Below are 27443 nucleotides of genomic sequence, written 5' to 3'. Positions count from 1 at the left end.
GATTTCTTTTAGTTGATAAAGTGGAGAAAATTATCCCCTTGTGATGTTTTTTGCTCTTTAATTTGACATTAAGTGTCGGAGATAAACACACAGATAGCTAATAAGAGTGCAACATTTATAGAAAAAGGCCCAGAGAGTCTGAAAACTTGTCAATAATCATTAGCAAGAAGTTGAAGAAATAGTATGAGGCTTTAGTGACCCCCAGTGGTCAAACTGAGCAACACAAGCAGCGATTTTTATATAGAATACAGTATTTATTATAACAATAAGAGAACAATACTGAGAGAAAGGATGACTTAATTAAGATGGCACTGTGTATACTTTGTATTTAAATTACAAACACATGTAGCTTGACTCACAGTACAACACTGCTGCAATAGACCGCACAATAATAACATGACACGGCTGCACAGTGAAAATAAAAAGTATCAATATGATGCACACAAGCATAAATAATTCACTGAAAGTACCAGTACGCTGTACAAAATGTTCACATCTGTCACTCTCTATATGACCTGTGTAGTGTTTGAGACAATAAATATTAACAGAAGCACTGACTATGAACAGGGACAATGATGCAGAGCAACACTTCTGTACATCCAACATCCAACCTTCATTCTGCTGCTATCATCAGTGGGCCCTCGTCTTTAATAATAATAATAATAATAATAATATTAATAATGATGCACCTTCGATATACACTAAAAACTTCTTGTCTGATTTCCATTTTATGTTTAACATAAATATCTAGTCTCGTTATTAATCAAGAATTAATCAAACACATTCTGCCCTATTTTCAAGCTAAAGCACTGCACTCCCTCATCCAATATTTTTTTAATCTTTACCTTTAACAGGGAACTCCTTTCCAACTCCAACTACTCTTAATGGTTCACTAAAGAAAGTGAGTAATGCTCATTGCAACGATTTCAATTCTCTGTGAACTGTACAACACAGTAAAGGGGCTCCTTCTGCTCACTTCTTTAAATGTATTTTTAACTGTATTTTCCGTCCTGTAGCTGGTTCCAAAAAATCCATACACACCTCAACAATGTCCTTAATGGTAACATACTGATTGGCTTTTTTTGATTGATTGTGTACCATTAGCATCTGACTGGCTATGTGCTTTGTATCCCACGTTATACATTCAAATACTTGCACTGTTCATGACGAATAACTCATTGGATCCAGATTTATACATGCTGCCATAGGGTGGCAGCACCAGTCTCCTTAGAGGAGGTCCAGTGTATGTGTGTGTGTCTAGGAGGAGGAGTCCTCCTCCACAGGGTGGAGAGCATGCCTCTTTAGCAGTGTCTTTAGTATCTCCACCTCCCGCTCTGCCTCCTTCAGCTTCCTACGTAGTGTCTCGTTGGCTTTCTGGAGCCTCTGGTTATCCTGGGAAACACATAGAAGATTTGTTTGATGTACAGTATTCATTTATAATGTGCATTTCTTAGGAGGAAAAATCAAATTTCACACTCACTGATTCCAGAGATTCATAGTTGGGTTTGTTCTCCTCTTCTGGCTCTTTAGGCTTTTGCGCAACAGACGCTCTGTTCTCCCACTTGGCACAGTGTCGCTGTTTTCTCTGGGGCACCGGGCTGGGACACGAGGGGAGGCTGGGCGCTGCCGGGACCAGCAGAGAGGGCTGAGGGCGGCTGGCCTCGGGGGATGCAGAGGAAAGATGGGGTTCGTCTGTCTGGGTGCCGCTATGGACCCTCCGAGGCCTCACATAGGAGACGACTGGGGAGTCTGGGCTCCAGTCATCAGGCGGGTAGGGGAAAGGACATTCTTCTGAACCTGGAGAGTGGGACATTATCAGTCATTATTTCAAATAAGACAAATGGAAAATGCAGATTCTTAAAGGAGAATAATCTCACTAGATCTAAGCAATCAACAACCACAAACCAAAATGACTCAAATTAGAAACAAGTGAAATAAACGACGTGACAAAATAGCACGTCACAAAGACTCATTTGAAGATGGGCTGTTAATATAGCCCCCGTGTTTTTAAGATGCTTGATGTGTCAATCCACACTAAGTAAAATCGAAAGCTCTTCTGTTCTGAATATAGTGGCTTTCTCAGGGCAGGTGGGTAGTGTTACTGTAAGTGAAACAGTTCCTAATGACAGCTGGAGGGAAATCACCCTGACAGTAGACCTTGTGCTTTACACTTGTTTGCTTTAAGCTGCAGCAAACTAAAGTGTCTTTTATTGTTTTTCTGCACAGTGTGGCAGGCAGTGATTACAGGAAATAACACTGCTTGGTGTTTTTGAACATGTGCCTTAAAAAGTCCCTGCCACCAGATGGCACCTGTCGTGGGGACTTACTGCCATATCATGTGCGAGTTATTATCTTCATATTGTGAGAGTGTGCATCTCTGGGATCCTTGTGTAAAAGACATGTATTTGTTGTGATGAATGAAACTGTGTGAGTGTGTTTATGCTGATAATGAACCGCCATCACCAAAACCCACCCTCTGAGGTGCCCATGGTGACAGGCGTGGAGCTCGGCGTCGGACTGTCGATGGCGTTGGCCACTTTGGCGTTCTTCTTGCACTCAAACGCCACCTGGTCCTTGCACAGCTTGTGGCAGTTCATCCCACAGTCTGATCGAGCCAAAAGAATGCACGACATGTCAGAACAGGAACTAGTGTTAGTCTAGCATTTACAAACCGACTTTTCTTTGAACGCTATCTCATTTGCAAATGCAACTCTCAGCCCTTTGCATGCTTACTGTCAGGCAAACAAATAGCTCTCAGATCAGTTGAGGGACGGGGGAGGGGGGAAAACTGTGGTTCTGGCTGCGCACTCTTTCTTTTTTTTCATGTGCTGCAAGATTCAGCTAGCTGTGTGCAACACAGAAAACCACACTACTCCGTCTTAAGATAGCTTCATTTCACCTGCTCCCCACAAGACTCTGTGTACCTCTACTCATTTGATACTGACTGACATTTGGCAAAAGATAGACAAGCTTAAGTTGCAAAAGATAGAGTGCAATAAATAATCACCTCTGCATCTGTAGCCTTGCTTGATGACACCCCACAGCTGTGAAGAAGAATAGAATTGTTTTCACATCACTGTACAAAAGCAAAACTTAAACAAGATTACATATTGTTGCAGAATTTTTAGATTGTGACATAGCAGTAAAGCAGTTTCTATATTTTATCATACATTGAGTTTGTGTGGTGACTTACGAATCCTGAGCAGTTGTCACAGAAAGTGGGTTTCATGTAAGTGAACTCCTGGAAGTTGTGGACAAAGCCAAGACCCAGTTTGGAGCAAATGACACTCGCCCTCATGAAATAGGCTGTGATCTCCTCTCTGCTGATGAGGCCTTCCCTGTTCAAACACACAAACACACAATATAATATATATATATATATATAATTTAACAGAGGAAATAGAGTTGTAAATGATACAGAATATATACACTTTGACAGACATTTTCAGATCTTAGCTTAACCTGATTTATTGGTCTGCACCCTCGTCTGCCACATGGTTTAAACACTATACCACTTTGTCATTGTGTCATGTGAAAACAGTCTCATCAACTACGGTGGTTTTCAGGTTTATGTCTAAATGAGGGATCACATGCTCTTCTGTGGGTTGTGAGCATCATGTACCACTGGAAGTGCATGAGAAATAAAACAGTGAGTGAGTCGTGGTGGTTATGGTTACTTCTGCAGCTATTTTATGTTTCCTGTTTCTACACTCGTCACTACAAATACCATTTTTTTCTTCCTTTCCTCCGAAGTCAAAAATGAGCTCAGAGCGTATGTGTGTGCGGCCGTCAAACAAACTCACTTCTCTTTGTCCATGACACAGAAGGAAAACGGAAAGCTAGCTGCAATTTTCTCAAATTCCTCTTGAGAGATGAAGCCGTTCTCGTCGTGATCGTAGTTCTTAAACACGGACTGTGAAAGACAAGAGGCAAACACCATTGTTCCTTGTCTATTAGTACACAATAGCTGCAAGAGCAGGCTGTCAAAATGGCAGCATCCAAAAGAATAGTCACAATAATTGATGGTTATGTAACAGCATTGCTGGGTAGCTATGGGGAGGCTACACTTGAAAAGAGGATGCACTTACATCCACCATTCTCTGCACATGTTTGCTGATGGTTCGGGGGTCGGGTTTGGGAGCCACTCCTGGGGCCCAGTCCACAACCATTGGAGGTCTAGAGGGGGTGGCTGGCTGATAGAAAATGAATTCGTTGTTAAAAAAAACAAGCCTGAACACGCAGATAAACATGTCAAATATTATCTAAGCGATTCTGTTTCACTAAATCTATAAACAACCTTCAGAAGCAGAAGGAATACTGGCGAAGGATGATGCTTAGGACATTCATGTACTTCTACATTTTGGGAAATAGAGTTAAATCAGAGTTTAAAGACTTCTCCTTTCCTTTAGTGTGTTATATATTTTTTGTGCATGTAAAAAGGTCTGCAAAGTTATAAAGCCCAAAGTCCACGCCAAAGGGAGTTACTCTCCCCTACAGAAACACTGCTCTTGAAATGCCTAAAACGCCTTAATTGAAGTCCCGCCTTTTCCTCCGTAAAGTGGTGATGTCACCAAGTAACACACTTTTCCTAGAGGCTAGTTTGGCACGCCCTCAAACAAAGCTAGTTAGAGCAGAACTGAAGAGGAATCCAAAAAGTTTGGTTCGGTTGACCAATCACAACAGTAGGCCCATCATGTTTGTAAATAGCATAATATTTAGCATACAGACATTAGAGTGGCATTAATCTTCTTATCTCAGTCTCGAAAAGAAAGAGACTATTTCCCAAAATGTCAAACTATTCCTTTAAGCATTACTCAGCTTTTGTTTGAATAATTTGATTTAACTTCTAGCTAGTTAACATGCTAGATTCTTCCCCGTTTCCAGCTAAGCTAACCAGCTGCTGGCTGAAGCTTCATATTTAGTCTACAAACATGAAAGTGGTACCAATCTTTTCATCAAACTCTAACAGTTGTTAACTTAAAGTGCTTCTATCACTTACAGGTGCTTTACAGTTCCTGGGTTCCCTGGTGTAGGAGAGTTCATAGATCTCATCCTCAGTGTAGTACAGATCCAGGGACAGCTGTAGGGAAGGACAGGACACATGTCAGCACATGAGAGGTAAACAGAAAGAGAAAGAGCTCTCTGTATATCTAGATTTTTCTCCTTGAAACATGTTTTGATGAGGGCATTATTAGGTCACAGGGTAACTATTACCGCTTCATGGGCCTTGTGTCGCTCAAGTACGATTAAAACACCGCACACAGATGGCACAACAATATAGCAATCTGAACTCTCTCTCTCATTCACACTCAGTTCGTCACCCACACACTCATAGATCATAGACTCTCATAACACCCACAGAAGCGCGGACAATCCACATGCTGTAACGCGCTCATTTGCATCTGTGCTTGCATTCCATACAATCAAGTGAATCACATGAAGCTACGTGAAACAATTTGATAAAGAATCTAAATGCAAAGTTGCACTACCGTCAACAGATGGACCAGGTCCTTGTTAGCGTCCAGCCTGGGAGGGATTTGCTGGAGCTGGATCAGGTCATGAATGTGGCTGTAGAGTGCCTGGAGCTTCTGGACATTCACCTTGTTGTCCTCCACATAGTCTGACATGGCCTCGTTGACCGAAATCAGATCTTTCAGGTGGACGCCCAGGATGGGGATTTTAAAACCTGTACACTTGTGGTAAGCTTGTCTATAGTTGTCATAGTTTCTGCAAGAGGACAGCAGGTCTGTCATCTCATTCAGTACCTGGGGAGGAAATAGATTTTCTTTTTATGAGGATGTTTTGCCTCTATTATCAGCTGGATGTTATGGTGGTATAGTAGGTGTCGTTTACCTTGTTGACCTCATTGGGTACATGTGAGGTGGTGTCCTTCAGTCTAGAGATCGAGCTGTGACAAAGCCCTCCCACCACCGCCATTAGTGTGTTGTAATTGTGTATAAGATGTAGACTCTGACACAAAAAAGCACACATATCAGTCCATCCGCGCACACACTCATAAACACGCACAATTAAGCTTGTTCCAGGTAGCCCTGGTTATATAATCCACAACACTACCATTACATAAGCCACTTATATTGTTGCCTTTTTCTTACTGCGCTCTGATATCTCACTCTTTTTTGGAAGTGGTTTTTCCCTCTCTTTTCAGTTCTCTAAATTCGTGCTGTCACAGAAGCATTATGGTGTGAAATTCGTTTCCACACCCCTGGGTTTTGAGGTTGACAGCAGTGAGCAGCAGCAGACTGGTGCATTAGTGTAACAGTGCAAGAGGTCCTCCAGTACAAGGCTGCCTAACGGCTCCCTGAGGCCGGCGCATTGCTTCTCAGCGGGGCTGCATGCAGCTTCGCATCGGAGTGGTTTTAACAAGCAAGGTCTAAGCTCACGAGTCATTTCTCTCTTTTCCACTTCCACAAACTCCTCGCCTTCTAAGTGTGTTCCACTTGATGACTCCATTAGCTTGCATTCAGTTAATAATTTTCTATTGGTAAAATCTTCGAATACGCTAAAAGCCTGCAGCAGAGCTCTTGAGAATCATTACCAGCTCTCTGTGAATATGCATTATGCAACTGCCAATTATGCAGCACCTATAGTGTGCTGCTTAGAGTGTGGCAATAGACTGTCATTAGTTAGATAAGGCGCGTGGACAATAGCATGTAGATGCAAGCAAAGAGGAAATGTGTTTTCTGCTAAAACCCGGAACAGCAAGTGTAAGAGTAGTAGTGAGGGGTGCATTTAACCACTACCTGTGCCACGTGGATAAACTTAGTGAAAACCTCAGCTCTCAGCTGAGCGGTCGGCCTGCTCAGCACCATCAGCTGAACCCACTGGGAGACACCGTTACACAGGGCGATGGAACGCTCCATCGCAGGGATGTCCTTCATGCAGCAGCTTCGGATATAATTCTGATAGTCTACAAACTGGCAGAGAGAAAGAGAGGAGCATAAAAACTGCTGCACGGAAACTGTGAGGCATTTCCCGTGGAGAGGAAATACCTCAGTTCACAGAGATGCATGCCAAATAAACAGATCATGAACTTGCAAAAGATATACACTCAAATAGTCTTATAGTCTGTATACTCACTGATATCCTGCAGAAGGACTTGAATTCCAGGAAGGTGAGATGCTCCGCCAGCTCACTGGGCTCCAGGTGATCAAACAGAAGAGAGACCTTCCTCTTTTTACTGCTGTTAGCTTTGATCTTCTGGCTGGCCTTCCACGACCAGTCCCGTTCGTTTCTACAACACACCGTCGATCAAGTTAACGTTAACTAATAGCATGTCTTCATAAATTGGAAAATTACAGCTTTAGACATTGTGGTGTCTATCAGTACTGACTCGTGGTAATGTGGCCCGGCATCTCTCATTATTTTTAATTCTAGTCAAGAAGCGAACACTTCCAAAGATAACAACATGCTGAATTACATGCACATTTTTGACATTTATACATACGTTTCCATCTGACATAATGGTGCAGCCATGAATCACACAGTTTGGATTTGAATAGGGCTGAAATGCTTAGTCGATTTACAGAAAATTAATTGGCAATTTTGATCATTGTTTACATTTTTTAAGTCGTAAAGTAATATTTTAAGTTCCATTTAAAATCATTTTTTTAACCAAAATTTAATTTCACCAATTCAGTGGTTCCAACCTCTCAAATGTGAATATTTACTGTTTTTTTATTGTCTTCTATGATAGTAAATTTAATACCTTTGGATTTGGGGCTGTTGGTCAGACAAAACAAGACACTGAAAGGACATAAATTTGGGCTTTGGGAAATTGTGACAAATGATCAATTGATTGATTGAGAAAATAATGGAATAATGAAAATAATTGTTTGCTGCGGTCCAAGTAGTCAAGTGTGGCATATAGAACACACAAAATTACTGTATATGTTAGGGGTGTAATTCACAAGTTTCATCACAATACAATATCATAATGATTATTTGGACACCATATTGCCCATTTAACACAATAGGTTACATTTATATCAACTCACAAAAAACAACTAAAATATGATTTGACAATTTTATTACTGGGCTCTTCCAGACATTTAAATGAAAAAGAATCTATTCTTTTTAATAAAAACATTAAAATAGACCTCCTGTTGTTCATTATAAAGTGCCACGTTTCTTATATTTAAGCGCTGTTTGAATGTTTAGGAAGGAGGTGTGCTTGGACTGAAATGGTGACACAGACGTTCCATGGGAATTTCAAAATAAAGGCATATGTTTTCACTTTGTATCGATGATATTGGATCATTCATCATTGAATTGATACATCGATCCTAATCGATCATTACGCCCCTAGTATATGTGGTGTAGAACATTGTGAAAAACAAACGTTTAATGTAACTTTGAAGCTACATTATCAGCCTCAAAATTCTACCATTCACAGTTCAAAGTCTGTGTTCTTGATGGTGACTGATTTCAGTATTTTCCGTGACTGAACAAACAACTGAGTGTCATGTAGGCCTAATGTCTCAGTTGCCAGCTGGTCAGAGATTTAACACTTACATCCATTTGGTCTCTAGGAGAGAGCAAAGATGCTCCTGTCCCTGCTCTCGGATCAGCTCCCGGAACTGGTCCAGGCTGTCTGTCAAGCTGTGGTGCAACCGGAACATCATCCAGAATTCATGGATCCAATGCCTGCAGGTTAGACATGATACCGTATGTGATTGACACAGAACGTACGGTTAAAGTTAGACTCGTAACAGTGGGTCAGTGTGTTAAACTGACCTGATGAGGTAGCATATCCTCTGGCACTCTGTCGGCTGCTCGTTGTCCATCGCCATTTTAAATGTAAAGACTTTGGTTAAGGAGCTGACGTTGACTGATTGTGATTATTAACTTAAGTAAAGTGGGGTTTTAGTGTCTGAAAGTTAAAGCTGGAGATTCACATCAGGAGTCAGCAGCGTTTCAGGCTTTTTGTCAGTAAATCTGCTGATCGTCGACATTGTTCGGAACAGTGTGTTTTGAGTAAATACTGAACATATGTTTGATTGGACTGCAGGGTTTCCTTTGCACAAACAACTCATCATTTAAAAACTACAGCAACTAAACTAAAAGGCGAACAGAAGTGGCATTTGGTAATGTGGGAGGAGGCGACTGCATGAAGCAAAACTCTGATGAGCATCACCGAATGAATCATGCTGGCATACAGAAGCAAGTGAATAACAAAATGTACAAAGATAATCAATGCCTCATATACTGTGTGGATCAACTGTTGATTAACATGCATTGTTTAGTGGTCAGACTCTAAGGATATCAGCCCATAAGGTTAATATTGTCGCTCTGCCTCTCCATTTTGCTCATGTTGACCACACAAACACGGCCCTATCAATCTATATACAGCACACACAAAAGCCATTCTTATCATATGAAGCAGCTCTTATAAACAGAGTTCTCAATTGGCAGAAATCAGCTTGAAGTGATGCACATAAAAAGGCTAATTGCGTCATGGGAGCAGAAGAACTGCCCACGCAATCCCAAGGCCAGACTGTGATGAAGGCTGTTAATGGCCCCTGTTCCTCTTACCTCATCCTCACCCACACACTGAATTCATTTGATGTATCCTTTTGGGTCTTCAGCTCAGAACGAGAGGGTTAAAAATAGCAGAGGGGCATTCGGCGTTTCATGCTCTGACGTGGGTTCGTGTGAGCACGGGCCTCTTTAAGCAATGGACGGTCTGTGTTTATATATAGTTGAAGAGGACCTGTATGTGAAAGATGCAGAGGTAATTAACACCTGAAACCCAGAGGCTGCTCTCCGGGGCCAGTAGGCTCCTCTGAGAGGCTTTGTGACGCCACTGCTGTTTCTTGAATGGAAGCCTAGATTACAGGCCCTTCGCTCAAGTCACTACAAAAAAAACAACATGCCTTTTTATAGGTGTGAAGTGGGGAAAATGAAAGAGACTTAATCAAACATTTTGAAAGAGACCAAATTCACGACAGTAATAGACTCCCTGTTATTGAATGCATGGGATACAAGGCCCAGAGTGAAGGGAATTCACACAGAGAGAGATGTAAAAGGTCTACAGCAACTGACAGCAGGAGTAAACACGAGCTGCCACTTGCCTATCACATTTTGCACTGACAGCTACAGGCTGCATTGTAAGCCAAGTGCAAGCTTGATTGCCCGTTGCTGTTGACAACCAAAGGAAAAGCAGCACACGACAGAGCCAGCGATCTGATCCCGTGTTACATTTGGTGCTCAAAATTGGCCGGTGCATTGTTTGACTCGTCTGCCTGTGTGTTGAGATAGCGGTTATATGGGACTGTCGAAGGATATAGAGTGGTGAGTTTGTCCAGCAGATCACTGGAGGAGATGTGGATGCGGTGCATGGTCAGGGTGATGTTCAACAGGTGGCTGCTCCCACACACACAACCATTGGAGTCTGCAAGACAAAAATGCACACACTTGAATTTACCCTCATTGCTACGAAGTGGAGAAAAAACGAAGACGACATGTCATCCCCTTAAAATAAAAGTTGCATCAGAGGTGACACATGTTGTTAGGATACGGCTAGTGATATTCTATATCTTTCCCATAAAAAAAACAACAATAATGTGTTAGTCCATCTCATATTTAAAAAATCAATCACAAATATATACTTTCATTTTCAAAAAAGGCTAAGTAATTACCTAAAACAGCTGGCCACTGTAATTTTTAGCAAATCTTACTCAAACAGGAGTAAATAGTGCTTTTGTTTGGGACTATTTTCAGCCGCGGATTAATCCACATTTGCTACTCTAGTGAGAATTGTCAGCAGCAGCAATGTGGTCACAGTGCCCGTGTTTGTAGTAATGAAGGAACATGTCACCCAGTGGCTCACTGATGTGTAATAGTTTTTGGAATGCAATGGAGGTCTATGGCACAGAAGAATAATCTTGAAATACTTGTTAGTTGAATCAGTTCATTGGTGGTTTTGGTCTTTTCGTTTTGATAATTTGATAAGAAGAAAAATATAGAATATCACAGCCTTAAAGCCTTTACCCACCAGTAAGTTTTTTTTTTTCTTCATGCGTTTAATTTGCACGTCAACATGTTTTTCTGAACTGTTGTTTTTGTCATGAATACTTTCACACAGAATGTGAATATTATATGGCAAAAAAAGTGCCGTAATTTTTTTCCCGAACAAGGTTGATTTTTCGGAGCTTTTGCGCTGGAAATAAAGGAATCAACCAATCACGTTGTGCGGAGCGGTTTGAGTTGCACCTATATTTATAAGTCCGAACCAAGACGGCAAACTTTATTACTCCTTTCAACCTTGACAAAGGCAACGCATATCAGTCCTTCCGTTCTTACCTTTCACAATAAAAGCCCTAGACATATAATATTCGTAGGCGGGTATTTTGCATTTATTCATCACGCCCCCAGTATTTAAAGGCCTATATCCTTTAATTATAATATTTGGGATGCAAAATAGATTATATTTTATTAAAGGGAAAATATCAAGAAAAACTCATTTTTGCTTGTGCACATATATTTGGGTATCTGGAGTGCCTATCAACCCACAAACTCGGGCTCATTAGAATAAACCGCCCACAGATTGAGAACTACCTTTGCAAAGGTGCACCATATTTTTCTCACAAGCCAATCAGAGCAGACAGGGCTTTTTCAGGAGGGGTTCTTAAAGAGACAGGCGCTAAAACGGAGTGTTTCAGACAGAGGGTGAATACAGGTATATTCAGACAGACAGTATGAGAAAAATAATGTGTTTTGTGTACATTAAAGCATGTAAACATGTTTTAGTAGAAACACAAAATACAAGTATGAACCTGAGAATGAGCATGATATGTCCCCTTTAAATTGTGAACTAGGTTGAGGACAAGAAAAGAAAGATGTATCCGCTCTCTTAACTGGCTCCTCAACACTGAATAACCCTCAAGTGTTACAGGTGAAAACCACAACATTGATAATTCCATCAAGGGTTAGGTTAACCAGCTAAAACACCAACTGATGCATCCACTGTAACACATTTCGTCATATTATCCACAGACCCCGTGTCTGAAGATTTGCCTTTTCCTCTGATTGTGTGAACCTCTGTGGCTTGCTTGTCTCACTACCTCTTTCGCTTCCTTTTTCCTTGCGTATATATCTCACTTCCTCCCTTTGTGACCAGACCACCTCTTCTTATCTTGGTTGTCTGATGATACCATGCGACCGACATCTTGAGACTCACGGAGTGATACATTTTCTTGTCAACCACTTTAAAAAATGAGCCTACATGTGTACAAAACATTACATAACATCACAATGCCAGGTCCGACCTTTAATTGCAAAAAACGCATTTTCCTGCCCACTTAAGCGAAGCAACACAACAATTACCTTAAAACCACTGCAGTGAATTAGTGGATGACATAAAGAGGAAGAGCGTTTAATTGCATCTTTGAAAATATTATCTATATCTCATGGGGCATTTTATTCTGTTTACATCTTCGTCTGACAATCTGTAGATTGAACACTGAAAATGTGAAGAAACATTTGTGAGTTCTTCTCAAGCTGTTTCCCTTTAAGCCTCACCAGTATCTTGACACCATCAAGGACACCAGGCGTATGTGGAACCACTTTTAAACCGTATCACCTTGGAAATACCTCGGACGCCATGGCAACATGTTTTCTAATCTTTGTTATCTGTAAGCAACTCACCGCTCCAGCTGCAGCTGACTAATCCAGCCCTCATACCCTGCATGGGGCGTGTTTCTGTTTGTAACACGCAGCCTCTACCAGCCAAATCCGGTGAATATCAACTACCTCACCAGTCAAGTCAATAAGAGAGTAAAAGGGAGGAGAAGTGAAACAATGTCTAGCATTTAAAGTAACATGGGGGGGGGGTAAAGCAGTAACACTGTGGAGCAGTTAAGACATATGTATATAAAGCAACACACTTCTTCTTCTTATTGACATTTGTGGTAAACTCAGTTATAAGCCTGTTTTACTAATATTATCAGCTCACACTGGTAACAATCAGGTGTGAATCAGAGTCAGAAAAGTCAGACCCGAATGCACAACAGGAAGTCGTGACTCTACATCAGGTAAACAATTGCTCCATCCTTTTTTTTCACAACTTTCCAACCACTAACCCTCCCCGTGCAGGGTTAATTGCAAGAGGAAATCCCCTCTGGTCCGTCTGTTCCTGACTGGAAAATTAGGGAAGCTGCCGCCCGCTACAGTGGAACCGTGTGATACTGTATGGTGATAAACACAGCCGAGGGCACGCAGCGCCTGGCCCACTTTTAAGGTTATCTTTGACGTCCATCGGCCGCTCCAAACCTGCATGTGGCTTTTCCTTGTTTAGGCAGAGCCTATCAGTCTGGATGGTCTCTTTGTTTTAGAGGAATCCAAATGATGGTTATCTCTCTCTGTACTCTGAACAAACACCTCCATAATAATCAGGACTCACTGTAACTTTATGTTTGATTTCATACTTTAGAGCAGTGATGAGGTACTTGTACTCCTTGAAGCACCACTGCAGTTGCCAGCGGGTACATTAAAAGATTGTAGTTCTAATAATTTTATAAAATTGAAGTTCATGATTTGATTTAAAAAATATAGCCACATATTAGGGGTGGGGGGAAAAACTCAATACACCATACTATCGTGATATTTTGCCTGGCAATGTTGTATTGATACACGGATGTCAAGTATCAGTCTTTTATTATATAAAGTAATAATCTCTTAACAATCTGGCCGCTATCTGTGTTTCAGAGGTTGTAGCGGGCTCAGTCGTGAAGTGAGAGTGAAGACACTGACATCATATGAAACTACAAAACCTAAGGAATCGGTAACAACCATGTCATGTTGGCTTGTCGGGAAGGAACGCTAAATAACGCTCCAAAGTTACGCTAAATTTTGTTGAGGAAAGGGGAATTTCAAAGGGGTCCTTTGACCTCTGACCTCAAGATATGTGAATGAAAACTCTGAGATGAACAGAGTGAAACTGTGTCTTATTAAATAAAACAGATGTTGACAAACTGCATAACGTGCAATTGAAAAAAGATAATAATTCGCGATATATCGCAATATATCTTATCGCAATACTCAGCATATTGCAAAATATTTAAGATTGTATCGTGACTTTAGTATCATGATAATATCGTATCGCTGGGCCTCTGGTGTTTCCCATTCCATCCACATATTGAGTTAGCTATAACACCTGAGCACCACATGACAAAGAGTGTGTGAAAAGTAGTTAGCAAGTGAACAAAGAAGTGAGCTAAAAGCAGTTGATAAATGGTAAAATAGCTAAAACAATAATGGATAAACCGTTGAAATAGTTAGCCTCACTGTTAGAATCATATTGTTTGATGTCTTATATATTTTATAAAATATATCTAATAAAAAAGAAATCTCATATCAATGAAAATGATATGTAATCAGATTAAGAAAACTAAATGAATTAGTTCGACACTGGGCATGTTCAGAGCGTGCGGCGCGGTGCAGTGTGGTCTAGAGAGAATGATGATGTCAAAAGCTATTGATCCACACCTCACAGCGCTCTGCATTTCAAAGGCTGGTCAGCATCTGAGGACCACTGTTAGCGGGAGCTGACCTTTCGGCTCAGCCAGGCTTGAAGCTGCCATCAGGTAATCCTTCAAATAGCTCTTACGTGCACTCTCACATTTGAAAAGGTGGCAGGACTCGCGGACCTCAGGGGGTTCGCCTGTGATGTGGGCCAGGAGGAGAAGTGGGACTATGTTACATTTCATCAGGAGAGGCCGCTCAAGGAAAACCCCACACTGTACTCAGCGAGATACCATCTTGAGCATGTGCTTGTGGATCTCTCATGCTATGATGCCGTACTACAGGGTTCCTTAACTCTTCTTCTCCTACTTAATTCAGTTTCCTTCGTGAATCTGAAATGAGCAGCAGGCTGTCATTACTGCCCGGTTTTACCTCTCCGCGGATAAATGTAGTTATGGGATGTCATTTTATGTGCGGCCCATTGTAACGCCTCTCCATTGCTCTTGCTCCATTTGTGTGTAACCAGGCAACGGCAATTTGAAAAGCTTGTCTCTTCAGAGACGCAATCACCATAACTCTGAGAGCACTCCAGACAACTTGATGAAGCCAATGATCATTGCTTGATTGATCCAGCTACAGCCTACTCAATCACTGCTGTTTTCTTTTTTCATTAATCTTCTATACATCTTGCATACAGTAAAATATTGATACAGACACATACAATGCAGCCTATACGATTGCAGAAACATTAAATCATAATGCATGCAATCATCAAATACTGTTTTCCATCACATGAAGCAAAAAAAAAAACAATCTGACTGACAAGCATCCATAGGACTGATTTCCTCTTCAAAACATAAAATTCAACAGAAATTCAGCTGTGTTAAGAAAATCCGTTTCACTTTCGAATGCCTTCTCATTTTCTATAGAGGCCTGCCCAAACTTGTTGGAGGTTTTGCAGCAACATGCCAGGAGAAGTGTCGGGAAAAACAGAGACTTCTGGGAAACCATAACAGTATGTGATCTCACATGGCTTATCAGCTTATTGTTTCTCAATAACACAGACAAGTTCTGCAGAAAAGCATGTGTCAAACTTAGACAAAACATTCACAAAAGATTGCAGTGTCACACAAACACCTGTGCTCCTACACTGCAGTATTCCACCAAGTAAAACACAACACTAGTGCCAAAGGGTCAGCAGCATGGACTCACCGAAGGACTGCAGACATGCCTGGATGAGCTCCTCCCAGCTCCCCCCTTTGGTGAGGGGACCCAGGGACATCATGGATTTAGCCGGGGCGGGATGGGCCGGGCTGGGTTTGTGGAACCTGTGAGGGCGGCCTGGAGGAGAAACTCCAGACCTGGAGCATCCTGGAGTCACCCTCCTTGAGAAAAACACCAACACAAGAAGAGTGAGTGACAGAAGGGGACAGGAGGACTTGTTGTAATGAAAGTGTGCCTATGAGGATGTATATGTACACGTGTTTCAAACCATAATCTTATGAGAACCACAGGTTATGACACATATGAAACAATCTGTTTCATCTCACAAGAAAATTGGAGCCATTGTTTGAATTTAAGAACCTCCCCTAGGAATTTAGCTCTTCATTGTTCTCATTTCCTTCCTTTAATTTGAGGGAAATACCAGTTGATTGCGGACATCCAGTTTAAACTGTTGAGTGACTAGTAAACAAGAAGGAATTTTATAGACACATAAGCAGTTTAAGTGCAGCAGGTCCGAAAACAACAACAGGTTAGACTAAAGAACCTGTGCGTAAAATAATTGGGTAGCTGTTTTTACGCACTAAAATCAGACTGTTTATTAACCACTAAGGGGATTCACTAACACAACTCTTGATGACCAAGTTGCTGTTGAATCAGTGCGCACATTTTCTCAGTAAATATCACTCTTCAGTAAAAAGCACACCAGAAACTCTTCAGTAAAAAACACGAAAAAGATGATCCGACTTACGCTTCATCCTTTCCCTTTTCGTCCGACGTTAAACTTTCGTTTTGGTTGTTCTCTTTTGATTGGCATCCCATGGCGAGGTACTGGGCGACGAGCGGCTGAACCAGGCTGTCCATCTGTGTTCTCCTCGATGGGAGCATTGCATCGCTCTGCTCGGCTCGGATCGGTGCGCCTCCTCCGCGCTCTCAGCAGCATTGTGCTGACTCGTCAATGAGCGTTACACAATTAAGAGTCACCCAGCTTCAGTCTGTGAGTGGGCGGCCGTGGTGCCGATGCTTGTCACTCACACACACACACACACACACACACACAGTGGGATCTGTGTCCTTCAACCAGGTGTTACTACGTGCGTCAAAAGTCTTCTTCTTCTTACAGTTTTTTTTTACTTCAAAGAATTACATTGGTGGGTGAAGTCTCTCTTTATAGAGGAAGAACCAACAAAATGAGAAGCAGTTGATCACATTTTACCAGTGGTGGAGGAAGTACTCTTTTTCTTAAGTAAAAATAGCAATACCACAGTGTGAAAATACTCTTGCAAGTAAAAGTCCTGCATTCAAAACTGTAAAAGAAGTAAATGTACATTAGATAGATAGATAGATAGATGGATAGTAACTTTATTAATCCCGAGGGAAATTCAAGTTTCCAGCATCACAATTCCATAGTGCAAAACATGTTAGCAAAAAGGCAGTAAAAAAGTTAGTAGTGCAAAAAAGAAAGTACAAAAAAATATACCAGATATAAAAATACAAGGAGATGAAGAAAACTGTTAAAACTGAATATAGTGCAGGGTAACAGCTGTGATTAGCATCAGAATATACTTAAAGTACCAAAAGTAAAAGTACTCATTATGCAGAGTTTCCCATTTCAGAAAAACATGATTTGACTGGACTATAATAAGTGATGCTTTATTACATCACTATTATTAACACAAATATTATTGCATCACTATTATAACGCAAATATTATTGCATCACTATTAGTAACACAAACATTATTGCATCACTATTATAACACAAATATTATTGCAGCACTATTAGTAACACAAATATTATATATATATATAATTTCAACTACTTTATATACTGCCGGGTAGCTTAATCCATAATAGTACATCATAATCTATGAGTTGATTTATATTTTCTATTAATAATCTGAATCTGCAAAGTAACTGATGTCAAATAAATGTGGTGGAATAAAAAGTACAATATTGGCTTCCAAAATGTAGAAGTAGACATATGAGGTAGCATAATATGGAAATACTCAAGTAAAGTACAAGTACTTCAAAATTATACTCATGTAAATGTATTTAGTTACATTCCACCACTGCATTTTACTGTCATCTCACTCATTTGAAACTGTACTATATTGGATCATAGATCGTTTCTGCTGTCCCGCATCAAATCATATTCAGCAAAAATATCTCACACAAAACCAGACTCCATGTCTCTTTGGGGACATTTTGGAAAATCTGTGGGATGTGATCCCTTTTGTAGTTTACTAAAAACCTTTTTTGTTTGTTCAGTCTGCAGAACAGGAACTGGGTGGACCTTCCTCTACAGATAACAGTGGCTGCAGGTTCCATTAAGGCTTATATGGGGGGGGGATAAAGTTATTGTACCATACTGTAGGTGGTCCAGGAAGGATGTTTCCTGAAGTCTTTTAACTGCTTTAAGAAGAGTCTTATCACACTTATCTGGGTGGAGAACAGAGCTCTGAAGGGAGAAGAGATTCATGTAGACATTATGCCAATGAATAACAAGGGAGTTCGTTAACATTTGATCGCTAAAGTGACACCCAAGGGCCATTAAAATATTGATTTAAGGGATTTAATTTGTGATCATGGATTATTCAGCACATTATGATGACTTAAAAACTACATCTGGTGTGTTTAGACATCTTTCCTCAAAGAAGGAATTACATGCCAACACACCAGAGTTAGCAGTAATATATAATGTGAAAAACCTTATATAGGATATAATTGGAAATGCAGTTAATCACAGTTTTTCTTTGACCATAAAACATCCAGTTTAAGCAGAAAGGAATGGAGTTAAATTAGCTCTGGAGCTTTGCCCTTTTTCACTTGACATGAACTGAGCTCAGGAGGAGCAACACACATAATATACTGTAAGGTGCATAATATAAGGTGCATACAGTGTGTGTGATTAAATCAGCTGTGTGTCTCCTGCACCCCAAGAGCGTCCTCCCTTTGATGAGGTGCTGTCCACAGACGAGCAGCAGCTTGAGTTAACGTGTTTCCACAGGCAGAGTGAAGTCATGAGAGCTTGTGTATTAGCAGCTGGCTACTTCTGATAAGATAGCATGTCTGCACCCTTTTCTGTGTCAATGCTGTTATCAGACCAGTCAGTGATGCCTTAAGCCTGCCCCCATGTGGCACATCGAAATCTGATTTCATTTTTATTGTCATGACGTTGAGCCCTGTACTGCTGGCAGAAATGAAATAAAAAAAATAAATAACAATCGCCACATTTTGTATGATTTGTCAAGAAATGGTGAGGCAGCATACATTACCGTTTGTGGATTGTGTTTTTCTTGTGATCATTGCCTCTTTATGAGTCACCACCCAACCTTAGATCAACAACAAACACTCACCGATAAGGAAACTGAAAGGTAGACACCGCAAATGTTTAAAAGAAAGAATAGTTTTGGTTTGTTGTTTTCATGTATGTTACTATTGGTCTTATTCTCATGACTTTTACATTTATTTAAAAAATAATCTGCATCTTTATTTGCATATTCTGTTGTAAAGGTCAAATATCAGATTTGTTTCCTCCGCACACCTGGATACAGATCATTTAAAGATGTTCAGGTACCGTCTCAGGCATCAGCCCTGCATGGCCAATTAGTAGTCAGCCAGTCACTGCTGCAGCCGGCAGCATGGTGGTTTCTGTCTTTAGGGTGTAAGTTAAAAGGGCAGTGAAGGATTGCTTGATAAATGATCAAGATATTATTAGAATAGATTAAAAAATTCTGGCCAAAGTGTACCTCTCTAATGATGTACTGTATAGGTCAACACAGGTGACTGACACACTGTGCACAGACAAATGAAAAATTGTCACATGCACAGACTTTGTAATGTGGAGGAAAATGTATGGCTGCTTTTATGTTAAGTGATTTTATCAGATTGACAATTGTCAGATTTATAATAAACTCAACTCAGAAGAGGGAAAGAAGAGCAAGTAGCTCAAGAGTTGGGCTGTGACCACCCCCTGCTGGATATGTAGAGTCATCTACTGACCACTCAGGAGCATACTGACCTTTGGTGGATATTGAGAATTAGCTGCTGCAGCACATACAGTACATGAAGAAATAGCTCACGCAGATGTTTAAGTGCTAATATGTAGACAGTAGCCTACTTACTGTATGAGCTCTGCTCCGGCTGTTGTTCCAACACCGTAGTCCCCTTACCAAAATGTTTATTTAAGTTTATTCAAGTGTCCTATTAGTATACTTCTTTTAAACTTAAAATAAGAGAGTATGCTTTCAGTTTACTTTTGATGTATTTATCAGAGATAAAAAAGTATACACAAGTATACACAAGTTGGCTCATACCGTCAAGTATACAGAAAAATCGAAGTATACTTGGCTCATACTGTAAAGTATAGAGAAAAGTCTAAGTATACTTGTCTTATGGGCCTACTTGTACTTAATCTTTTGCTCGAGATATACTTAAAGTAAGACTTAAAACAAAAATCTTTGAATCAGTAAACCTTCTTTTGCATTTGTCTACTTATTTGACGTTTTCATTTTTAGCTTGACGTGTATCCAATTTAAAGGAGCTTACATGTTTGTTGAACTGGACTGAACACAACCGTATTGAAGACAGTTTGAAACAAGATTCAAGATTCAAGATGTTTATTGTCACGCCGGTTATACAAGTTCAATCGTGTGAAATGCTTTTTGCTGGGAAGCTCCATTAAAATTAATAAGTTATATTACAATTATAAAAGGAAATACTTTGTACAAGGCATATTAAGAATATAAACAGTATATTCAGTATAAGATATAAGATTGAGGTACTTTTCGTGTGAGAAGGTGTCGTATGAGTTATCTATTTAAAAGTCTGATGGCCTGGGGAAAAAACTGTTTCTCAGTCTGCTGGTGAGACTCCTGGGGGTCCTGTATCTTCTACTGGAGGGCAGGACGGGGGGATGTTGTCCTTAATGACCCTCAGGGTCTAACACAAAACTTATCTGCAATTAAACTTATATTAGTCCATATTAAAAACCTAATGACATGTTGTAGATACCATCAAATGTCATTTTGATCCTGACGCCTGCCACAGTCCCTTTTTCTACTCCACAGGGAGGCACCAAAGTGGGAAATTTTCAATTTATTCACACAGTAGCTTTGCACAAACAGTTATGCTGATGTGCATGTATAGCGTAATGTATATACTGGTACTAGTAGATATTGTAGATATAGTAGATATTGGCTTGTTAATACACTCTTACGTTTTTTGTTGTTGCTACCCAGCCAACATGGTTATGTGGGCCCCACATGGGTTATGCTGGGGGTACCTGGGTACCAAGTGGGTATGGGCCCAAAATGGGCATCTTATCTGGGGCCCACTTGGGTCAACTAAGTTGGTCCCACATGCTACCTATGTGGGTCCTAGTTGGGTCACTACTGGGAAATTAGTGCATGGGGAACAACATGGAAAACTGTGGACAAACCCTCTTACAACCCATATTTCAGCCCTGTAGTCCCCATGTAGTACCCACATAGAACTTAAAGCTGCGACCAAGATGGGTCTTGGGTATGTTGCCCAGTCGGGGCCCACATAACACCCATTGGGCAATTGACATAGGGCAATTATGTAGCCCGCGGACAATCCCATATAGGGCCCATTTTTCAGCCCATTTACTACCCACATGGGCCCCACATACAGATGTTGGCTGGGTAATTGAGGAAGTTCGATTCTGAAATGAACGAGATGCTTTTGAACGCAACATTGACCTTTTTAATTAACGAAGAAGAAGAAGAATGCAACAGCTGATTGGTTGACTAGTTGTTGTTGTGGTTAATGGAAAAGCGTCGACAGCGAGCAGGTTTACTGTTTTTACTTGTATAACTTGCATGACTTCAACATGGTTGTGGACGACGTTCAGTTCCTGAACATCCTGAAGGGGAAACGCATCAAACTGACCCTCAAGTCTTCATCCTACCTCGGAGTCGTTCAACGCATCAACCCCAACAAAACATTGATTTTGGCGGACGGTAAGAAACACATGTGTTTTTTGTGTAGGCTAGTTAGCATCACATTGTTGATTCAACATTCAACATTCACTTTGTTGTCATTTCACTGAGTATTTGCATACACAGAAGGAAACGAAATATTGTTTCACCCAGCTCCCCTTGTCAGTGCATTAAAAAGGATAGAATAAATAAGTATTACAATTAACATAACTAAAAATAACAATAAAAAAATAAAATAAATAAACATTTCAAACACAATTTCACACAATGTGCAGTCATGTTTAGCAGCAGAGAAAAGTGCATTTATGTCCATAGTGAAGTGCTGTTTGCATTACTGTCTTTGACATGTGACTATGTTTAAAACCTGTTTCTGTGTTAATGCTGGGGGGTTGGATGTGAGTGTGTGTTTGGGGAGTGAAGTGAAGCTGTATGTTAGGATGCTTTCAATGGGGCCCCCGACTCAATAATTGGTTCAGTGTAAATGCATTTGCTTTTTTCGTATCTGTGTGTAACCTTTGTGTAACTTGTTTATTGTTTCAGTTGTCAGTGGCAGTAATGGCTGTAAGTTTCCTGGCTCAAAGATGTTCTTCGGCCATGAGATTCTGAATGGTGAGTTCACTCAAGTGACAAGTAATATCTCAATTCAATTCAATTTGCTTTATTGGCATGACTGTCAGGTGAACAATATTGCCAAAGCGTCAATTCAATAATAAATACAAATTTTTTAAAAAAGGACAAAATAAAAACATATATATATACATGTATACAATTCATTAAGCAAATTACAATATATAGATATTTAAAAAGAACATGCATGTAAATGGAAGAAAACAATAAGGAAGTAATTAATGTTTGTTGTGTCAATGAAACAAACAAACAAATAAAAAACAATTAATAACAATATATTGCAATATCAAAGGATAAATGTAAAAAACAAAACAAAAAAAAACAACAACCATGAAGTAGAGGAATAAATAAAAGTAATATCTGAAAAGTGAAGGCTGGAGTGAATATTTTTTTAGTTTTTAAACTATGTTATTTATTTATTTTTATAATATGTTTATTGTTTTTCTTATTTTCACAAACACTAAGAATAATAATTTTAAAAAAACAACAACAAACAGACAAACACTGGTACAGCTCAGATCAAAAAATGAATATAGGAGGTCATAGGAAATAGTTCATAGTGCAGGGAAGTCAGGATATATGAGTTCATGTTCAAGAGACTCCTTGTGAGATAATGGAGGAGAGATCAGGTCCAATATAATTCAGATAGGGCTGCCAGATATGGTGGAACTGATCTACTTTAGCATGTAGAATATTTGTAAGATATTCCAAAGGGACCATCTCAAATATGACATTACGCCAGCCTTGAACAGAGGGTTTCTTATCACTAATCCACTGTAGTAATATGTTTTCTCTAGCAGCAAATGTAAGATTGTTATATAACCTTTCGTTTTTGTTAATTAAAAGTTTTGACATCTGACATGACGTTTTTTGTATTTTTAATTAACAGTGGAATTTACCAGTGAAGCAAACACTGGCAGTGGGTAAGTAATCAACAAGCAATGTTTTCATTATTGTGACAGCTAGCACACTGTGCTGGCCCTGACCTGACCATTAAGCTGTAACGTGCAATGTGTGTTTCACAGAAATATTCACGACCACAGACTTGAAGAGCATTTGAATGTGGAAAAGTTTCAGCCATACAGGAAGACAATCGCATTGGGTGAGTGATGTTATGATAATAATTTTTGCTGAAGCTATGTTCATAATCAATTAAAATTGATGTCTTCCAAATGGAAATCATCATTATTATTATTATTATTATTATTATTATTATTATTATTATCACTGAGAGGATCCTTTTCCACAGATGAAGATGAGGAGGACTATATAGACTTTGTAGTCATTGATGCGTTTCATGAGAAGTTTGGGTCTGCTGTAAGTTGATTTCTAAGTTCTTTTCTGTTGCATAAATCACTTAAATTATATTTTTCAGTATCCGAATCTATGTGTAGACATGTCTTCACTGAGACCTGTTGTCTCAAAAACTCTGGATAATGTCTTTCCCATCCGTCAGGTGATGCACATCAAGAAGCAGCATGTGATAGGTGTGGGAGCTGATGGAGTCGAGGTATTTAAGAATGGGAGACTGTGTTGGCTGCAGGTGAGAAGTCTTTTCTTCTGTCCTTCGCTCTTTACTTTTTCTTCATCACAAGAATGAAAAAAAGAAGAAAATAACTTAAACCGATCTTCATTTATCTAGATTGCCACTAAAAACAAAGTATATTTGTTTGACATCCTGCTACTTGGAGCTCGGGCCTTTAAGAACGGTCTTTCCATGATCCTGGAAAATAAGCACATTCTGAAGGTTAGCATTGTAAGCAGACTAAAAATACTGCTCAGTACGAGTAGTGATTATTGCCATAATGTAAGTTGTTTGTACATTTTGCACAGGTCATTCATGACTGCAGAGCCATTGCTGGATGTCTGATTGCTCAGTTTGGAGTAGGGCTAACCAACGTCTTCGATACGCAGGTACGTGTGCAGTATGTACGGTGGTATACTCTCTACTGCGTGTTTATTTGATCTTACTTATTTCCCACTTTTCTTTCTACGTGTGTTTAGGTGGCAGATCTCATGTGCTTCTACTCCGAGACAGGAGGTCTCCTTCCCGACAGAATCAGCACTCTGCAGGAGGTGGTGAGTCTCCATCTGAAGGTGCCCTCCTCCCAACTCTTATCCCTTCAGGTGAAGTCACAGCTCACCAAGGTACGGTATACCGTCTCATCCAAGATGGATTTATTTACCGTGTAGTTGCATCTGAGTGTGCTGTAATCACTGGCGGTGTGTGTGTCTTTACAGGAAGAAAGGGAGATGTGGTTCACGCGGCCCTGTCCTGTACCGCTGCTCAAGGTGATGGCTCTGTCAGTGATCCACCTTCAGCCTCTCAGACTGGTGCTGCTGGATACTCTCATGACAGACTACATGGCCCTGGTGGATTCATACCTCAACAGCAGGCACTATGAACTTGATGAACTGGAGCATGTCAGCATGGTGGGTAATTCACAAAAGAGCACATTTCCTGGGCATATAGTCTGCCTTAGATTGCAACATCTTTCTTTGGTGGATAAATAAATCAGGCATTAAAAGTTTTTTACTATTTTGAACATGTGAACTTGCTAGCCATTGTTTTGTTTCGGGGTTTTTTTTCTGTCCAACATGTTTCATACAGTGCATTCACAATTCACAGCGGACTAACTGCATTTCTGTACGGGTGTGCAGGTGTGTATTTTTTCCCTCACTGAGATTATTTAGATGGTTTTAAAGGTGTGATATGCAACAATTGTTGGTTGCTGACACAGCACATGGCATTCAAAGTTGGCCCCCTCCTCCAATACAAGCAGAGGGCAGGGTCTCTGCAGATACACCACACTCTTCTAGTGATGATTGAGAGCGATTATAATTGTAGTTTATACATTGTTTTTTTGAAAATTCCTGCATATTATACCTTTTTTTTTTAACTGCTTCAATTTGTGTATATCTGTCATAAAAACCTTGCTGGAGCTCATTTAAAAGACATGTTTACATATTTTTCAAGTTTTTCTTAAAGCTCTGGTTGGTAGTGCTGTTCAAATACATTGTTGTTATATTTGATGAAAGTCAGCAATCAGTAAATCAAATGCTCTGACAAAAAAAAAAAATCTTGGCTACTTGCCTGCCTGCACTCTGCCCGTGCACTCATTGCACGTCACCGGAGTCTTCCACAAGCTGCTAGCTTGACAGCTGTGAGTACTAACAATTGCCATGTTTGTTATGATATGTTTACCTTCATAGTGATACTTGTGGGGGTGTGGCTTTGGGGGGATGCCTGAACGGACAGACTGTCAGTGTTGGTGACTTTCTCTCTAGATTTAGCGGCTTTTGGAGCTAGTGCTGCTAGCTACTTTCATTGGAAAAGAGTTGGCAACACTGGGCTGGGTTTTTCGGTTGAATCATTTAAATGTAGTGTACTCTTGCTCGTTTGTCAGCATTATCGACCCAACCTTTTATACAATACCCACATGCCAATATATACATTGAAACTGTTTTTTTGTCACTGTAATTGTTCCTCCTGTCCATACTGACTGTCAGGAGATCCTTAAATTATGATTCCAGTGGAATTGATGGAGGACAAAATCCAGTTTTCATTCTGTGTAAAAAATACATTTCAAAATAACTATCATAACTTTGATAAATTTTGTTCCTCATCTCTTACATTGATATTGTGTTGGGAAGGAAATCTCTTCACAGCCAGAATTAACAGAAGGAACAAAAGCAGCAACCAAAGACAGGTTCACATTTATCCTCAAAGCACAGTCATTGACCTACAGTCTACCTGTTTGCATTCTCAGGAGGGTGTGTTGGAGTTGCCCAAAGAGCTCAGGCAGCTGGAGCAAATGCGTCGCGAGCGGCAGGAGTGGGCTACCAACCACTACCCTGTCACAGAGGAAGGTCTGCTGGCTCGCTTCAACCCCCGTACTCGGTCTCCATCCCAGACCAAACCTGCAGCAGAGGAGCGCGGCCAGACGCAGGCAGATTCCTTTGAACCCGCAACTGTGGAATCACCTTCACAAGTGGACCCTCTCCTTCACGAGCCACCCACGAGCCCTCCAAGAGTCGACGATGTTGTGACTGTGGATGTCCTAGCCTCCCCTGACCCAGCAGCTCAGGCTCCAATCCCAGCCTCTGCATCAGACCTCAGGAAACAAATGTCTGCCAACAGTCCCCTGTCAGGTGTAGGCAGAGGGCGCACAGAGGTACTGATGGACACAATGGGTAGAGGGAGGCCCTTTGGGAAAGAGCAGTCATCCATCACGACCTTACCTGCCATAGGAAGAGGCTTCCTCCTCCAAGTGACACAAGATCAGATCCCCAGAGAGAACCCCAACCATACACTTGCCCAAGAAGTGATGCCCCAGCCTGGCCCCGGTGCTAATGACCCGACAAAGGACACTTTTGGCACGACAGGAGAACATTTTTCTTTGACACCCGAGTCCATCTCATCTTCACTCATGCAGTCATTCAGGTCTTTCAGACGTTAAAGGAAGTGTTTTGCACGTATTCCAGATGGTTGCTGTTCCATTGTTTGTGATTTCCTAAAGTGACCAGTAGATGGCAGTAAATATTCTGTTTTGTGCAGAGGTTTGTTTGATACCAGGTGTTTGTGAAAAGAGAAAGATTTAGTTGTTTGGATGTTGCATACCAGTTCACTCAAATATATTTTGTATTGTTTGTGACAAAATGTGTGCCTGCGTCTTCCTTTTTATTTGTGCTTTCACGAGCGTTTGCCTCTAAATCCTTCTAAATTTAGTTTGAATTGAGTGATAATTGACTGCATTCTTAACTGTAACATCTAAAACGATGTGTTTATAATAGTTTCATTATTTTTATGATGCAGAAAATGACAAGAAATAATAGCCTTGGCTGCTGTAGCACAAACTACAACCAAAAAACGTCTCCACATGCCCATTAAACCATAATGTACTAAGCTCAGCGTGATTTATTGCCGGTACAGCTTGGCTTCTGTGTTCCAGTTAATTGATTGTGAAAAGCAGCGACGGGCGTTGATGGATCTGCTGTTAATTGAGCAAAAACATTGCTAGCTGACACTTCTTTTGATTACTGATGACCAAAGACTTGGCACAGGCTGAACAGTGATACTGACTCTCTGCTGCCTCGGTCGATGCTGCAGTTCAGATGTACATGATCACAGGTGGCCAACACCTGCCAT

At 40.5% G+C, this 27443-nt stretch overlaps 2 protein-coding genes and 1 long non-coding RNA gene across 5 annotated transcripts in view; 2 read left to right on the top strand and 1 right to left on the bottom strand.

Moving 5' to 3' along the window:
- LOC119474323 overlaps positions 1–18928 on the top strand; it is a 58140-nt gene extending 39212 nt beyond the window's left edge. The window contains exons 2-6 of one of the 2 annotated variants that reach the window (XR_005203556.1): positions 5002–5118; positions 8550–8670; positions 15411–15496; positions 15638–15893; positions 17973–18928. This is a non-coding gene — a long non-coding RNA (uncharacterized LOC119474323). The remainder of the gene's footprint in view (positions 1–5001; positions 5119–8549; positions 8671–15410; positions 15497–15637; positions 15894–17972) is intronic. The other variant, XR_005203557.1, reaches the window with a different exon arrangement.
- Positions 234–16694, bottom strand: LOC119474320 (RAS guanyl-releasing protein 1-like). Its single transcript, XM_037746288.1, has 17 exons — positions 16454–16694; positions 15694–15866; positions 10306–10411; positions 8755–8817; positions 8533–8664; positions 7099–7252; positions 6762–6935; positions 5854–5970; positions 5490–5765; positions 5000–5080; positions 4089–4193; positions 3804–3913; positions 3194–3338; positions 3008–3044; positions 2474–2605; positions 1481–1797; positions 234–1392 (listed from the first exon to the last, which is right to left on the bottom strand). The coding sequence occupies exons 1-17, from the start codon at positions 16588–16590 to the stop codon at positions 1258–1260; spliced, it is 2394 nt and encodes a 797-aa protein (XP_037602216.1). The 5' UTR covers positions 16591–16694; the 3' UTR covers positions 234–1257.
- Positions 18929–21361: 2433 nt separating the features above from the next.
- Positions 21362–26954, top strand: exd1 (exonuclease 3'-5' domain containing 1). 2 transcript variants are annotated; one of them, XM_037746291.1, is made up of 11 exons: positions 21362–21688; positions 22208–22276; positions 23184–23217; positions 23320–23396; positions 23529–23611; positions 23751–23837; positions 23937–24041; positions 24128–24208; positions 24299–24442; positions 24536–24727; positions 26065–26954. In XM_037746291.1, the coding sequence occupies exons 1-11, from the start codon at positions 21559–21561 to the stop codon at positions 26752–26754; spliced, it is 1692 nt and encodes a 563-aa protein (XP_037602219.1). In that variant the 5' UTR covers positions 21362–21558; the 3' UTR covers positions 26755–26954. The 2 variants fall into 2 exon arrangements, with proteins under 2 accessions (XP_037602219.1, XP_037602218.1); XM_037746290.1 differs by having other exon boundaries at positions 21619–21688; positions 23320–23406; positions 23544–23611.
- The last annotated feature ends 489 nt before the right edge of the window (positions 26955–27443 follow it).

Source organism: Sebastes umbrosus, chromosome 16 (genome assembly GCF_015220745.1).
Source record: "Sebastes umbrosus isolate fSebUmb1 chromosome 16, fSebUmb1.pri, whole genome shotgun sequence".
Taxonomy (NCBI): domain Eukaryota; kingdom Metazoa; phylum Chordata; class Actinopteri; order Perciformes; family Sebastidae; genus Sebastes; species Sebastes umbrosus.
This window is presented reverse-complemented; position numbering and strand designations above follow the sequence as displayed.